Source organism: Rhodnius prolixus, unplaced genomic scaffold (genome assembly GCF_049639745.1).
Source record: "Rhodnius prolixus isolate KJV_2025 unplaced genomic scaffold, Rpr scaffold_30, whole genome shotgun sequence".
In the NCBI taxonomy this organism is placed as follows: Eukaryota; Metazoa; Arthropoda; class Insecta; order Hemiptera; family Reduviidae; genus Rhodnius; species Rhodnius prolixus.
In genome coordinates this window covers 354,835-370,300 of record NW_027411638.1, presented here as the reverse complement: position 1 = coordinate 370,300, position 15,466 = coordinate 354,835, and the positions used below count along the sequence as shown (strand labels likewise).

At 31.8% G+C, this 15,466-nt stretch overlaps 1 protein-coding gene across 4 annotated transcripts; it reads left to right on the top strand.

Annotated features, from left to right (window-relative positions):
• Positions 1 to 284: 284 nt before the first annotated feature.
• LOC141462290 (PX domain-containing protein kinase-like protein) lies at positions 285 to 12,485 on the top strand. 4 transcript variants are annotated; one of them, XR_012463183.1, is made up of 12 exons: positions 396 to 536; positions 1,605 to 1,712; positions 3,159 to 3,347; positions 4,398 to 4,491; positions 5,130 to 5,356; positions 6,554 to 6,806; positions 7,804 to 8,040; positions 8,411 to 8,610; positions 8,682 to 8,777; positions 10,001 to 10,100; positions 10,194 to 10,393; positions 11,079 to 12,485. XR_012463183.1 is itself a non-coding variant. In XM_074144002.1 (10 exons), exons 1-10 carry the CDS (start codon positions 435 to 437, stop codon positions 10,310 to 10,312), a joined length of 1,617 nt encoding a protein of 538 aa, XP_074000103.1. In that variant the 5' UTR covers positions 285 to 434; the 3' UTR covers positions 10,313 to 10,415. The 4 variants fall into 4 exon arrangements, 1 of the variants encoding a protein (XP_074000103.1); XR_012463181.1 differs by lacking the exon at positions 1,605 to 1,712 and having other exon boundaries at positions 285 to 536; XR_012463182.1 differs by lacking the exon at positions 1,605 to 1,712 and having other exon boundaries at positions 302 to 536; positions 5,130 to 5,338.
• Positions 12,486 to 15,466: the final 2,981 nt, after the last annotated feature.

The window sequence follows — 15,466 nt, the reverse complement described above, 5'->3', positions numbered from 1 at the left end:
GTAACTATAACGAATTTCTTTATCAGAAATGATATACTAACTAGCATCAATTGTTTTTTGACAATGCAGTGTGCAGCAACTAGTTTACAAATATACGGAGGTGCCGCACTAACTTCATTAACTATTGGTCATATATGTTATTTGTCGCCCTCATTTTTAAATATTTTAGAAACAAAAATTGATTGTGTAGCTATTTCCGAATAGAAAATTTTACGCAAACTATTTAGCTAAAAAGAGACAAATTTTATGACAAACATGAAGTGAAGTTGTATAATCCTCGCTTTAGTCCGGCATCTATCGGCAACAAGTTCGAACCTACTTTACGTAATATTTGTTTGTTTTTGTAACCAGTCCAGAAAGCCCAGTTGTATTTTGACGATAAACATACTTAAGACATGTTCACGTAATTTAAAAGATTTTTATCCATATTACTCATGTCTATTTTTGAACGGAAATTAGTTCGGAAAGTCTCTTTAGACGATACATACACATTAAAAGCGTCAATTATTAATTCAGAAACTACCCAAGGACATACTGTAAGTTAAATTCTTGTGTTTCTTGTATTATCATAACTGTAAAAAATACTAGAGCTCTATTTCACACCTTAAGGTTTAAATGATAAACTAATCAATGAACATTATTTAGTCATTTCTTTTTACCATCTATTTTACCAAAAAACAATTAGATCTTAACAATGGGAGCGAATCACCTTTTCAGTTTTATTTATTTATTTTTTTTAATTAGTCATATTTATCTCCATGTGTTTGTTTACCATTAGTAGTTTATAATTGATTAAGGCTACCTGATTGATTAAAAGCAATGTTGCAACATGGGTGCTTATCGAAGAAGCAGTGATCAGACCAGCTCTAACGTAAAATTATTCCGAAACAGATAAAAAGTTCCACTGCAGCTTTATGCGCCGAGACCTCTAAGAACAAAATAGTTAAGTGGTGTCATACTACAAAGAATTAACTTGTTGAAAACGATTTTCAACACAGGAACATCTGAAAGAATAGATCATCGGAGTTCTGATGTGATTTTATGGATCGCCATGGACACAGGAAAGTTAAATAAAATCTGATGTTTTCAATTCAAATCAATGCTTTCTGTAAATAAAGAGACCTGACATCACTCCTCCTAGAACTCTTTTAAAATGACTATTCACGGGAAAATTATTCGAATTAAAGTAATTTGTCCAGACATCTTATTATTTCATACAAGATGAAAGTATTCGTTTGGACCTTTTTAAGCAAGGTCGTAAATGTTATCAAATGGCCGGTTTTGTAAATATACCCCCCAAAAAAACTGTAGGTAAAGTGACATTTTGGAGTAATCAATTTTGGCCAATAGTTGATTGTCAGGTGGGGTCTTAGCCAAATTTAAAATTTGCACCATTAGTGACTTTCGGTATTTTAATATCACAAAACAATGACCAAATTCTACCATTGTCTGGATCTAAAACATGCATGTATATCCTGTCGACAATCGAATTTATGAAATTTGACAAAATTGTAATATTTCCTTTTAATAGGAATATCAGAAAAAAAACGAAGCTTCTTAATTATTAGAGTATAATCGAGAACATAATCCTATCTGCATTGCAGATGTGGACGTTGAGTGAAGATCTGTAGAGCAAACTACATTCTACAGAAGTGGAATGCTGAGGAGAGCTGTCAGCGTGCCCAGAGAATTATGAGGAAAACCAACTAGAAGTGAGAGATCTAATTAGAAATAAAGTATATTTGTTCTCAAAATATTGAAAAGTAAAATTTGGATTTTTATGGTCAATTTAGAATAGTGGAGGACGAAATAACCAACAATTTTTTTTTTTTTTTAAATTAAGTAGACAGGAAATAGAGGAAAAGATAGACCTAGAATCAAAAGGCTATCCAAGGAATAGATTACGATTCAAGTTACCCGGAACAAGTACTTCAATAATTTGAAGGGCAATTTCGGCGATAACTGTCTACCAAGTATATTCTAGGCCAGTTTGACTGCACTGATTTTTTTTTTCATTGAGGTAGCCAATTCTTGCTTTATGAAACTAAACAATACACGTACTTTATCGTAGATACTCATCAGCACCTGTCCACCTAGCTGAGGTTCAGACAAGAGGGGCCTGCAAATTGGCCTTCCGGAACCCAGATACCTCAATCATCCGCACCATAATATATGTTATGGTCTCATTTTTAGAGAATATCTTGTCACGGACATTCCAATTCGTGCAGCCTAACTAATTAATAGTTTTAGTGCTGCTAGCTCACAATGTTCCATTGAGATTTCTGTCTTTATTCGAACATGATTTGCAAGAGATGCCTTTAAGATACTTACGTCAGTGAAACAAGTGAAGTTCTAAGGGAAATATATAATAAGAAGAGAAAAATGAATAAGAAACCCTATTAATAAGAAGAGATATTATGAATTTTAAAATTAGTTAGGACTTTTTCCCAAGAAATGTCTATATAAACAACTTAAGCATTTTCTAAAAATTAATGACAAATCACACTGATTGAATTTTTTATATCAAGAAAAAAAAACATATTGACCCAAAGAACAGAATAAAAACATAATTGCAAACGGTTTTAGTTAATTCATTTCTAGATGTTAATACCCAAATAAAATGGTGCGCAAAGCTTTCAGAAATAATTTTCATGCAACACATCTAAAATGGTTTTCATTAATTTTCCTGAACATACGGTTAGAGACATCACATTTTCTAATAAAAACAAAAATATTAGTAATAACATAAAACTGTTCCGTATTGTTTGTAATTACTTAAAAAATACTGAAGAATAGTATGATTTAAAAATATTTGAGTTATATCAACAATAGATCGTAATAATACATTTTTAGAGTAGTTGTTTTGGTTTAGAATATAAATTGTGTGTTGGACTCATCTGTTAACATGTATACTTTGAGTTTTTTCCTGTTGTTTTATTGTTTCATTACATTTTATTTCTTATGCATTAGTGTCTTGAATTTTATCGTTATTTTCTTATTTAAATTTGTATTGGGTTAAGCTGCCCATTAAATACGAAGTCAAGGGAAAATAATATTAGCCATTTTCGAGGAAATCTCCGAAAATAGAAAAATACAAAATCTATTAGTGGAGTTGTTCATATTGCAAATTCTATTAATACATTTTAATTGCTCCACAGGAATACGTGATAAAAGTAAAACGGAATGTTCTGCCTGATAATAGTTGGTTCGTACGCCGGCGCTACAATGACTTTCTATCATTGCACCACTCGCTACAACCCTCTGGTCTCAATTTACCGCTACCACCGAAGAAAATTATTGGGAACATGAATAGAAACTTTATTGCAGAGAGGCAGATTGCATTGCAAGTTAGTAAAATTTTTTGTACTCGTTTCTGCCTGAATGTTAATTTTTTCTTAAAGCTAGGTTAATACTGCTTGCGTGAAAGAAATAACACCTTTCTAGCAAACTCGCGGTAGCTAATGTTGAGTTTACATGTGGTCATTACAATTTTTCATGTTTTTGTTTTTATACAAGAGTGCATTTGAAAAAATAAATTATTAATTGCTGAAAAGCTACAAAAACTAAAATTCAAACCGAAGATTTGGATAACTAAATCGTTACCAACCAATGCTGGCTGTTGTAAATCTACGACAGACATTTATTGTGTAAGAGAATATATTTCGACAGCTTCAACTGGAAGACGGCCTAAAGATATATAATCACTTGCGTCTAAGCGCAGAAAATTATATTGTATTATTAGTATTAGCTCGTGTAGTTCTTTTTATCAACTGGAAATTTTATCTGCTGTGCATTATTAAGCCTTACTAGACTTGGCTGCTGGTCTTCAACAAGTGAACTTAAGAGCACCATTTTCAATTTTCTGTTTTCTTTGCAATTTGATTTACTTGTTGCCAATAGGCAGTTGTAAATTGAATAAAGAGAGTTAAAAGTGAATGTTTCTTTTGAGTGCTGTCTAAAAAGATGTAATAAAATAAACACATTCATTACAAAAATTAGAAATATATTTATACATATACATCACTGGGAAATAAACAAATTGTGTGTATAATAAAATTTAAACAAAAATATTAGTAATAACATAAAACTGTTCCGTATTGTTTGTAATTACTTAAAAAACAATGGCATTTCAGATGGAAGCTTTGATGGAACCTTCTTTAGAACTGCCCTCAAAAGAATATTCAAAGAAAAATGCTTCAAGTATGTAATATATGCGCAAAGTTTGAATAAAATCGTTTGGGGAAAACGAAATAATTCATAAAACTAAAAAATCCTCTCACTAGACTTCCACTGATTTTACCAACATTGATAACATTTATTTATTAATTTTGTTATTTACTTTTGTCGGTAATGGCATATTTTGACGCCATTTTTTTCTAATATAATATATTTTTCAGAACTACTTGGACGTTTTACTAAATCATTCATTACTCTCTTCTCAATTATCAGTCAAGAAATTCCTCGATCCACATAATTACCATGGATTTGGAGGTGAGCTCAGGTTACACCACAATATTAGTATAATTAGAATTAATGAGCCTCAAGTAGTTTTTTACAAGAGCTGCAATAAAAAACGGTACAGTCCAAAATAGGAGTTACAACTCTTCAGTTGGAAATTAATAAAACTTAAGTTTGATAAACATTAAGTAACCATTAAATAAGTCCTCAAGAACTATACATGTATATATCTTCTGGTGTTGATGTACGTACGTATGTACACTTGTACACTTTTGGTCAATCTTGGCCAATCCTTATTTGGATTAAGAAGAATTCCCAGTTAATGTTTATAGGTGTCCGCACTTTTGGTGTATTGGTGTTTAGACTGGTCTGTTGTCTGTGGTATGACCCACTCTCATTCTGTCGGGTTAGCTTGCCTTGTTAGGTACGTGCTGGAAAAACGTAATAATAAAGGCTTCGATTTAGAGGTCTAAAACATCTTTTTCTTAATACTTCAATCAAGATTTTTTTCTCACTGTTGCAGTTTCCAAGGCACGTATCTAGTTAAGTACAATGTTTCAGTTACCGATGAAAAGGTTTTATTAACCTAATAAACAGGGCAATAAAGTTTGCCGCTTAATATCAAAAGAATGCGTATTAAATTTTAATATTTTTTGTTTTTTAATTTTCAGAACTTGGTCTGACAGGAATATCGATTGGATTACGTGGCGAAGTAGATATCAAAATTGTGAAACAGTTACCTAAAATCGGCACGCGCTTACGTAAAGAATATTATCTAGTCAAACTGAAGTCAGATCCGAAACAAGAGATGTTACTTTCATGGCTACCGTTAGGCCCCGATAATGCTCACGATCAACAACAAATAATTTCTCTTTTAAAAGTGCTTACCACTTTACAAGTAATATTTATATATTTATATATTTATATTACCAGGTAGTTACAAAAATTTAGGTGCATGAAAACAGATATTTAGCTACAAGATAACAAATTGTATTTGTTGTTTTTTTTGTATATAATTTGTATCAGTTTTTACTTTTGTGACTAATCCATGATTTCATTTAATTAATAGGGCAATTAAAAAACTTTTTCACCAAAACAGTTTCATGGACGGATGTTTTCATCCACCCACATATGGCTGCTGTTTACAAACAAATAATATTAATCCTTCAAGTGTAGTTTAATTTTGAACCTTTTAAGTCTAATGAATTCCCCCCCCCCCCATAGCAGTAATTCTACTAAGAGAGAGTTTATTAATTCTAGATAAATTTATTACATGTAATTAAGCAAATAATTCTAATGACTGCACCTTACAATATTTTAGTAATTTTAAGTCACAACCGTAACTGAAGGTGGGCTTGCTTTTAGGAATTTGAAGGAAAAGATTGATTATCGTAGTGCCTGGCGTAAGTTTCAAAAATTTTGGAACTTGGAAATAAGAAATCAACCTCTGCACTCAGGCTACTTTCACGTGACGTTTATGAGGCTTTTTGAAAACTGTTTGTCCAATCCAAATAAAAGTTCTTCAGTAATGGTAACTTATAAAAAAACTTTTTAAATACTATTTACTTTAGAGTAAATAATACTTCTTGATCATTGATTAAGTAGTCTATTACATTCAATGGTGAAAAAAATAAAAATAATCTAAAAAAGCTTTCTTTACCCTCTCGTTCATTATTTATGCTTATGTGCAATCTTATTTTCTAAAATTTCGGAAGCAGGATGTATGCGACTAGTTGAGAATTGTCCAGGCACTGAGACCGCACGATGTTTCATTATCTGGTTTGTTCGGACAGGCCCCTTATTTTCTTAAACCTATGGCACTGTCAAGAATCATGAGGCAGTGCCTTCAGGATATCTCAAAAAAAAAGAGCGGATTTATCTCTTTGAAATTATTGAGGAAAAGTTAAAAGTATTGTTATTTTTATTTTTCTAAATAATAAGATTCAAGTCAGCAGTTTTATATTTAGTTTTTAATCAAACAATTGTTTGTGCACTATGTTTGTAACTACCTGGTGTTTTTAAAATACTTGCATTGTTAATCACATAATTTTTTACTCTGTAACTATATTGATCTTTATCTATTCATTATTTAAAGCACGTAAATATAGCAACTTTAATAAAGGCTGGCGTGTGTAACGATGGAGCGTGGGTGGTTAGAGAGATTAGAAAGACTGGTAGCATACTAGACATGATATGTGGCATTACTAAGTCATCTTGGAACGAACTAGCACTTAAAAAATATGCTAATTATGTCTTGAGGAAGGCTATTGCACCAGAAATAATAATTGATGTAATATCCCAAATTCTTCAAGCCCTAGCGTTCTTTCATCACAAGGGTATACCGTACGGTAAGTAGTCAATTTTAACTTAATAGTTTGGTGGTAAATAAAATCCAGTGTGTTCTCTTTGACGACTCCCAGTTATTATTCTCTTCTTCATTGTGGATCAATTAAATCTAAAAAGAAAATGATCCACAATGATAAATAACACTGTAAGAAATGGGCAGATGATGCTTCAAATTTTAAATTTGAGTTGTTATTTGGCCACAATGTAAGACTTATGTGGAAGGGACTTATGCGGGAAGGGTGACGTATCTTCATACAATGAATTCCCATTAAAAGCATTTTTAACAAAAGTGTAAATTTTATCTGAGCAGTTGGTATACCAAAGCTAAAAAAAATCGTTAAAAAGAAGAAGGGACTCAGAAATGGCTATAGCCGGCTATAGACATGCGAAAGGTTAGTTTGAATCTATTGTTATTGCCTTCTTATTGCTCTTAATTTATTTATGACCAGGGATTCAGAATTAATGATCCAAAGAAGACTGATTTTTACGCTAATTCAAGTACTTAATTTTGATAATTAAAACATTGTTCATACTATTTCTTAATTTTATAATAATCAATAATTTTTTTAATGATTTAAGGCGCGTCAAAATCAGAGGTTATAGGTGCCCGGAGCTTTTTCCAGTGCGCTACCTCACACCGGACAGTGTTCTCTCAGAATTTCTCCCCTAGTTGAATAATTATTGCGTAATTATTAGGATGCACGTTTATCCCCATTAAATTGTTAAACGTACCCTGTCCGATCAAATTCACTGTCAATATTATTGCTTTTGTTTGAAACATTTTCCCATAAACTTTAATTTTATGGCATTTCTCGGGGAGATGGTGGGTTTGCTTCTGTTTGATTTTTTGTCATAAAAATTAATTTTAAGGAGGGGTTTTGAGATTTCATATTCTATCAAAATTTCTTTCTTAGCAGGTAATATGTATGAAAGTCAAGAAGTAGTAAGTATAATCCCTCGCTGCATTTTAATTTTATTTGTACTTGTGTTCATTTTTAGGTCACCTACACAATGGAAACATAGTTTATGAAGAAGGATTAGTTAAACTTTTAGATATAGAAAATGGAATGACTGGTGTGTCTCATCTATATAGACCGTTGCTAAGTAAGATTAAGCAAATAACATCCATGCAGTCGTTGGATGTATACTGCTTAGGCCTAGTAATGTATGAAATGGCCACAGCAACCCCGTTTTCCTTGCAGAATGAAGATTTCACCAATGTGCCAGGACAAATACGTTAGTATAAATTTACAAAACCAAATATTAGTATGTAAAAATTCTCCCTTCCCTTAAAACAGTGTTCCTAAGCAATTCTGTGATAGATAATTTAAATTAAAAGAGAAAAGAATAAGAGAAATATTGGAAAACTATTAAACTGTTACAATTAAATTTTGTTTAACTCATTTTTACTTGAGCAACAATCTCTTACAAATAAAATGTTTCAAATTATTCAAGAAATAATTTTTAATAATAAAATGATAACGGTTGGTCCTTTATGTAACAAAATTTGAAGTAGGCACTGCCATATAAAAATAAAATAAATAAAAAGTAGTAAGATAAAGTCGTTTAAGAGTTTTACACCAGATGTTTAATTTGTTTTGAACAGGACCTATCATAGAATCTATATTATCAACGAAAAGTGGTCGAAATGGATTACCTACAGTAGCAGATCTTCTCAATATCGATCTATTCAGGCAATCCGCTGCTACTCCACAGCCACATATCAGAGTCACAACATCTGCTAAGAAAGATTTCGGGACGTGTTCAGCTAAAACTATTGAAAGAATAAAGCAGGATTATAGCCGAGTAATTAACTTTTTACTATTTTTATTGAGTAGTTTTTCCAGAATGCTTTATTTTTTTTTCTAATGTTTCAGTATCGTCAGGAGAAACGTGTATTAAAGGTATACGAATACTTTGATGAAAGCGAAGGTCAGATCTTACTTTGTTATAAAAAGAAATCGAAAACTCGAGTAAGTATGTTTTTATTACAAAGTGATGAAATTATCGGAAACAACAAGCTGACGTTTTATCAATTTTGACTACTTTTGGATTTTTTTTGCCTCTGAGATTTTTGAGAGACATGATTTTCTACTTTAAAGTCACGAAAAAAATGGCTTACCAGTATATAAAGACCGCTCTTTAGTATAGTTCCTCGTTTTCGAGACATTGATACTATTTGAAATTTTAACCTCATCAGTTAAATCATGCGGTTTAAGTAGATGACGTTAACTTGATCTATTTAAAAGTAACCAATCAACAACGGATAGAAGAAAACTAAATGAAAATGTGAAAGATTCATATTAAGATATTTTTATTTTTTTCAATTGGAAAACCTTATTTTTTACTTCCGCAGCAGTTACCCTTATGGAATATTGCCATGGGTCTATATAAAAGTTTTTAGAGGTAGCTAATGCAATCAGTATGTGTAAAAGAAATTATTCCAACACCATTGTATTTTTTTGTTTTGCTTTAGTCTATTTGAAGGTGCCGAAATAATACTGATTACGAGTGAACATATAGATAATGATTTTTGAATAGATTCTATCTTCTTGTATGGAGTTATTCGAAATTCTTATAAGGTCTATCTGCTACGAATGCATGATGAATGACCCATAAATGTTGCATAAAAACCCATTTCAGATTTTTCTGATAAGGCGTCCAAAAATGCCGTTTACCGCTATCCAATCTTTGACCATCTGTCTCAAGGATTTTACCAATTTATCTGTTTCTCAAAAAGATGCCACATTAATTATTTATTTTTTATTCTTTATTTATTTATTTTTTGAAAGAGCCCTAGATAAATGTTTTAAACAGAAGTTGGCAAGATCTGAGGCGGATAATAGTGGTGTAAATTTATTCACAACTATTCAACATTTCCTTGATACCTTTCACTTCTTTAGGAGATGACGGCTAACAGTAATTTGATAGTTGAACGTTAAGCCCGCCTAGAAATAGGCAATTACTTTGCTTTTATTTAATTCAGTAATCTTTCTTTCTTTTTTCTTTCTTTCTTTTTTTTTTTTTTTTTTGCTTTGTTAAACGCTCTATTTCATTTGAATTAGTACTTAGAATGAACTGTGCACTCTGATAATTGTCAATAAGTTATCTGAAGGTTGTATTTACCCAAGTACATAATTTTGATAATTGAGTCAACTAAAACTAAATTTGTGTAAAGCTAAAATTTACATTTTAGGGAGAAGAAGACGATATTAATGGAAATATTACATTAGAACGATCTGCTAGTCCTTCCAGCACCAACTCAAATATCAATACTACGATCTCTGCTCTATCTGGTGAGTAACTTGAAAGAACTGAGCTATTTTGAGCAAATATACTTAATTGACATGCACACTTGAAACTTATTTACATTATTTTTTTGGAATTAGGTCCTACGTCTGTGAACTTACCATCTGAGACAACTAATGACCGGCGAGCGTTACTTGGTGCTATTTGCAACTTCAACAAAGATTCCTTAAGGAAAACAAATGCCCCTGATTGTGTTTAAATATGAAACAGTAATTTTTGACCAGGTGGTTGCATCCAATTTCTGCCACTGGAAGCTAGATAAATAAAGATTTCTAAAGGGGTTAGATTTATTCATTTTCATATTTCGATTTTTGTGTCTGATCCAAATCATCTGTCTATAATTAAAATAAGTAAATAAATAAATAAACTAAAAATAAACAAATTCTACAGACTTTAAAGCATTTTTGCTTTCTTATAACTTTTGTAAGATTTTCGGTTTTTAGTTTTCTTCGAATTACATGTTCTTAGATCTCCTGAGTATGTGTGTTTATGTGCATTTTATCAATTATTCTCTGTTTGTTTTGCTGTGAAGAAATCAAATTTTATATCTCAAAACATTTCCGATGAAATTTCAATCTGCACGATAATAAAACTTCCTTCTTACCAGCATTAAGAAAAAAGTAACTAGGGTACGCAGTACAAAGAGGCATTCTATTTGTAGCTATATATTATATAACTTTTGGTGTAACCTTTACTGTCCATAGTTGCGAATTTTGATACGCTAATTAAGAAACTACGTTTTTTAGGGGATTTTAATTTGATAAAATATCAGGAATTCAGCGTTTTTGAAACACACGATGCTAACTACTCTTTCTTTCCATAAGGCACTATCTGTCAGGACTTTAATGGTCTATAAGGGTCAAAATAACATTATTACTTTGGTGCAGCGATTTTTGTTCATTCCCCCTATTTTTCAATTTATTCAAGTACTGTTATATTATCTGTATTAATATTTGTTTTCATAGGATAGGATCTGTTTCATAGGATCACCTCGAAAATTGGAAGGTATCAATGTTTCCAACCTAATCATCTGCTACACATCCTCCAAGTTACTCATATGTAAGGTCTACAATACATCTATTTCTTATTAAATCTTTAACATTATACGTCAAATCATGTATTCGTACTACAGTATAGACTTGAATTAATCTGTTATGTTTCTTTCATAACCTCCTCTTCAAAATACTCAGTGGTATATTTGCTTAATTGTAATTATAATTTAAGCTTGTGCGATACACTCCCTCTCTCTACTTTCTCTTACTGTGAAATACAAAAGGATATGTTTCTCTCACTGCTACTTCCCTAGCTGTCATGAATACAGAATTGTCTGAAAAAAGAGGTAGTAACTTTTTTCCAAGACTTTTATCAGTCTCTGGTAGCACCTAAATGAAATTTGAACATTCTATGAAACTATACCTTCTCTTAGTGCAACGTCACAGTTGATTCCAAATTTTCGTCAAAAGTCGATTTTTTAGCTAATGTTAGTTGCCTTCTGTATTATATAGAGGCCTGCTACATTTTTTTAATGTCTGAGGTTGGACTACTAATGGAAGTAGTCAAGAAGATGGAGGGCCCGGATGTGACGCGCAAACAACGGCTGGGTGGAGCAGGTTTGGCCTTTGAAGCCCCAGCAGAATATGGAGACGGTCAGGATGTTTATCCTGTTTCACTCTACCACAAGCTGGTCCTGGGAAGATTGGATAGACTTCCTTGGAAGTCTAAGTGCGGAACTGACTGATGCTCAGAACAGAAATGACACCACCGGATTTGATTGCGGTTAACGTTTGCAAAGCGTAATATAATTATAATTTTTACGTTCACGAACTTTAAAAACATTATTGAAGCCGCTTTCGAGAAAATCGCCGAAATCTGCGAAAAATTGTTTAGTAAAGTTCTTATTGTGGTAAACTGATTTTTTTCGAAATTAAGATTCGGGCGGAATTTTAATCGTAAGCTTCTTCCATAGAACCTCACATTTTTTTTAAAAAAATTTTTTGATAGTCCAACTGTAGTAAAAGGTAGTGAAAGGCCTCTTATAAATGAAAAATTGAAGCAAGAAGTTGGCGCTTCCGACCGATTAATCAAAAACCCTATTGTTACTTTTGGTAGCAACTAAACCTAAAATCAAATTTTAAGTTCACGCTGTTAATGCAATACCTAATCTTGTCAACAATAAGAGAAAGTATAACAGGGTTTGATTTTGATTTGGCTAAAAATGCCTTTTTGAGTTTACGATCAGAAAGCTTGAGAAAATATATATACTTTAAGGCCACAAAAGACATTTAAATATTGTAATTAAAAAGGTTACTTCATTTGTTTAATACTTCGCTTGTATTGAGTATGAATATTTATTTTCAAGTCCTATTTTTATATACTACTCTAGTTCTTGTGAACCACCGCTATAATTGATTTTATAAAATTTATTTTATGAATTTAAATATTTTTTTATGCTACATTTATAAGAAAAATTTTATGAATACTTTTTTTTAAACATTTATATATTTGTTTTTATACCTATGTTATTGTTATTTTTATATTTTCTCAGTGATTTTATATTTGGATCAACATTTATCCTTTTAAATTAAGAAACCTTTTTATTTTTTTATTTTTTAAGTAGGTCCAGTAAAACAGCATTTCCCAAACTGGGTTCACTGTACTTCAAAACACCTTTTCAAGGAAACACTCGAAAAGTTATTAATAATAATAATACAGGGATGCGGTTAGCCTACTGGACTCCCACGCGGTGATTCCGGGTTCGAATCCAGCACCTGGCCCATAGATTTTTCTCTTCCTAGGAGCTTCTTACAGCTCACTGTTCGGTGATGGACAATATTGTCTGTATCGAGAGAACGATGTCCGGAGGCCGGCAGTGCACTGAAAAAAGCTCTAGGCTCCAATAACCTCAGATGTTGACGCGCCTTAAATCATTAAAAAAGATATATATAAACAATAATCCTTCCTTAACAGCTAAATCAAAATAGAATTCGTGCGAAGGACCTTAGATGTTGGGCACCTTTAAAAAGAACACACACACACACAAATAGAATTCGAAGTGGGACCAATTTTAAAAAATCTTGGTTAACAGATAGATCCGAGATGGATGGCCCACTTACCTTACACCAAAGCTTCTCAGAAGGTCAGTACTAGTTAGTATCAGATAAGAAAGGCAGTATTTACAATATGGTGCCCTCTTCAAAGCGTGTTTGATGATTCAGCGCGTAAATTATTGCGTCTAGCTCTTCCTGAAAGCTCTTGTGTTCGCTTGGCTAGACTAACCGAGTTAACAAAGTTTGGGTTATCCGGGACTGTGCTCTTATTCCTTCTTTTTGGAGACTTGCAACGCTGGTCATTGACGATACACGTTTTTATGTCGTGTTTTTATTTTACGTTCTGACCAAAGAACTTCGGAAGGCGAGTGAAAGCTGTATTTAGTAATTTTATTGGAGGGTAGACCCAAACCTGGGACGCTCCTCTTAATTGCCTTTGATATACTCGGCATTCCACTATAACAGGTAGGAGCTTGCTCCTTCAACCGGAATACCCATAGTTCTGGTTAACTTGAAATAAAGACGTAGTGTGGTGTCAGGTTTTAAACATTTTTTAACTAAGAAGTGTTTTCTTTCGAAAGTCAAGGTTTGGGAAGTGCTAATAATGGTGTATATGTATATTAATTTGAAGTTTCTAGTGGGTTGATTAAAATAAATTATTTTCTGCTAATACAACTTGAACATGTTTTACAATTCTAAAACTACATGAAACATCGAGAGAATAGAAATACCTATTAGTTTTTTTTTCGACTTTATAATTTTAAAGATAAACGATGTAAAAAATAAGACCACTACTAGTCTTCCATATTGGTCTCTATTTTTTCATATGATTTTGTGATAGACACTAAAAATAGATGGTTGAATAATTACTATTCTAATAAAATAAAAAGTGTTCATTAAGATTATACACCAAATTTGTGCATTCTTAAGTTAAAATTTTGTTTAAGTAAAATAATTTCTGGTAGAAGGTTGGTTCTCCCACCTTCTGATAAAAAGTTTTCAAAAAATAAAATAAAAATATTAGTTATGTTTCATTTCACAAATTTGGCTGTCACCAAAAAAAAAAAAATTATAAACTGTATTAATTTTTGAAAAAATACAGGTTTTAAAATTAACTATGTAATATGATTATCATAAATCAACACGACTTTCTTACTTTAAAAAAACCCAGAAACTGTGGCTTGTATATTTCGTGATTTAAGAGATGGTCGGAGTGTCGAATTATTGCTGGTTTTTACTTTTTGGTGCAGTTAATCTTGTTGCCAGTACCAAAAATTAGTACTGGGATTTTGACAATAACTGATGGAGATATAAAGTTTGGGCAGACTTTGATCGTCTCATTCTTGCTGCTCTGAACACTGCACTTTATGTGGTATGATTTTGCTGGTTAACAGCGTAGTTTATAAATTTTTGGCTGGCCTACTTTCGAGCGAAAAAAAAAGGATGCAGTGCTATATCAATTTGCATTGAAAAGTCAGTATAGACAAGTAACTAACGTTACTTTAATGTCATCTGCCATTTCCTTTATTCACGCATCGTTGTAAAAAAAAAAAGTATTTTTTTCCAGGCCCAGGCCACCTAAGAATCATTTTTACTGCCGGCATAATAACCGTTTCTCCTGCATTATAGGTTTCCCAAATTTGACTATCAAAGAACGAGACTAGAAATGAATGTTTCTTGTCTACACTTGTAATGTTTCTTGAAAATAAATGTTTCTTGTCTTCACTTCTTGAAGTGATCTAATGGTCCAGATGTTACAGTCGGCCTCACACTCACAACGGTAGAAGGGCTGTTGACTAAGAAGTATTTTAATCTCTTAATATGACTAATAAAAACAGTGCAGCTGCTGAAAGCTAAGCAAATACTTGTGAAAGAAGCGTACATCTTCTAAGAGGAAGTTGTCCTTAATTAGGGCATTAGCCCCAGCATTGGTTGCCAAAATTACATGGTTATGATACGATTTAAAAAATATATATATCACAGACAATATAAACTTTTTTAAAAATAAAAAACAGTTGTATTTGTAATTTTTGATAATAATTCTGTTATACATTTAAATTCTTTTTTAATTAAAGAACATTAACGGTACTTCAAAAAATACATCGATACTAAGTGTGGTAAGTAGTGTAACCTAAAAAAAAATTGACCCCCTCCCAATATATTTTTAAAAAATAAAAGAAAATGTTTTGCTAAATTTAAAAAGTTTTTTTACATATTAAAGCTTAGTAATAATTTGAGAAGCTTCATATACTGAGATTTTCAAATTGACATTGTGCTAGTAGATTGGTAGATATACAAATAGTTTT

Bases quoted from the DNA above. Each gene is read 5' to 3' on its own strand.
- LOC141462290 (XM_074144002.1), top strand. From the start codon at position 435: ATGTCTATTTTTGAACGGAAATTAGTTCGGAAAGTCTCTTTAGACGAT. The intron at 3,348-4,397 runs GTTAGTAAAATT...TATATTTTTCAG, and splicing joins AGAGGCAGATTGCATTGCAA to AACTACTTGGACGTTTTACT. The intron at 5,357-6,553 runs GTAATATTTATA...CATTATTTAAAG, and splicing joins AAGTGCTTACCACTTTACAA to CACGTAAATATAGCAACTTT.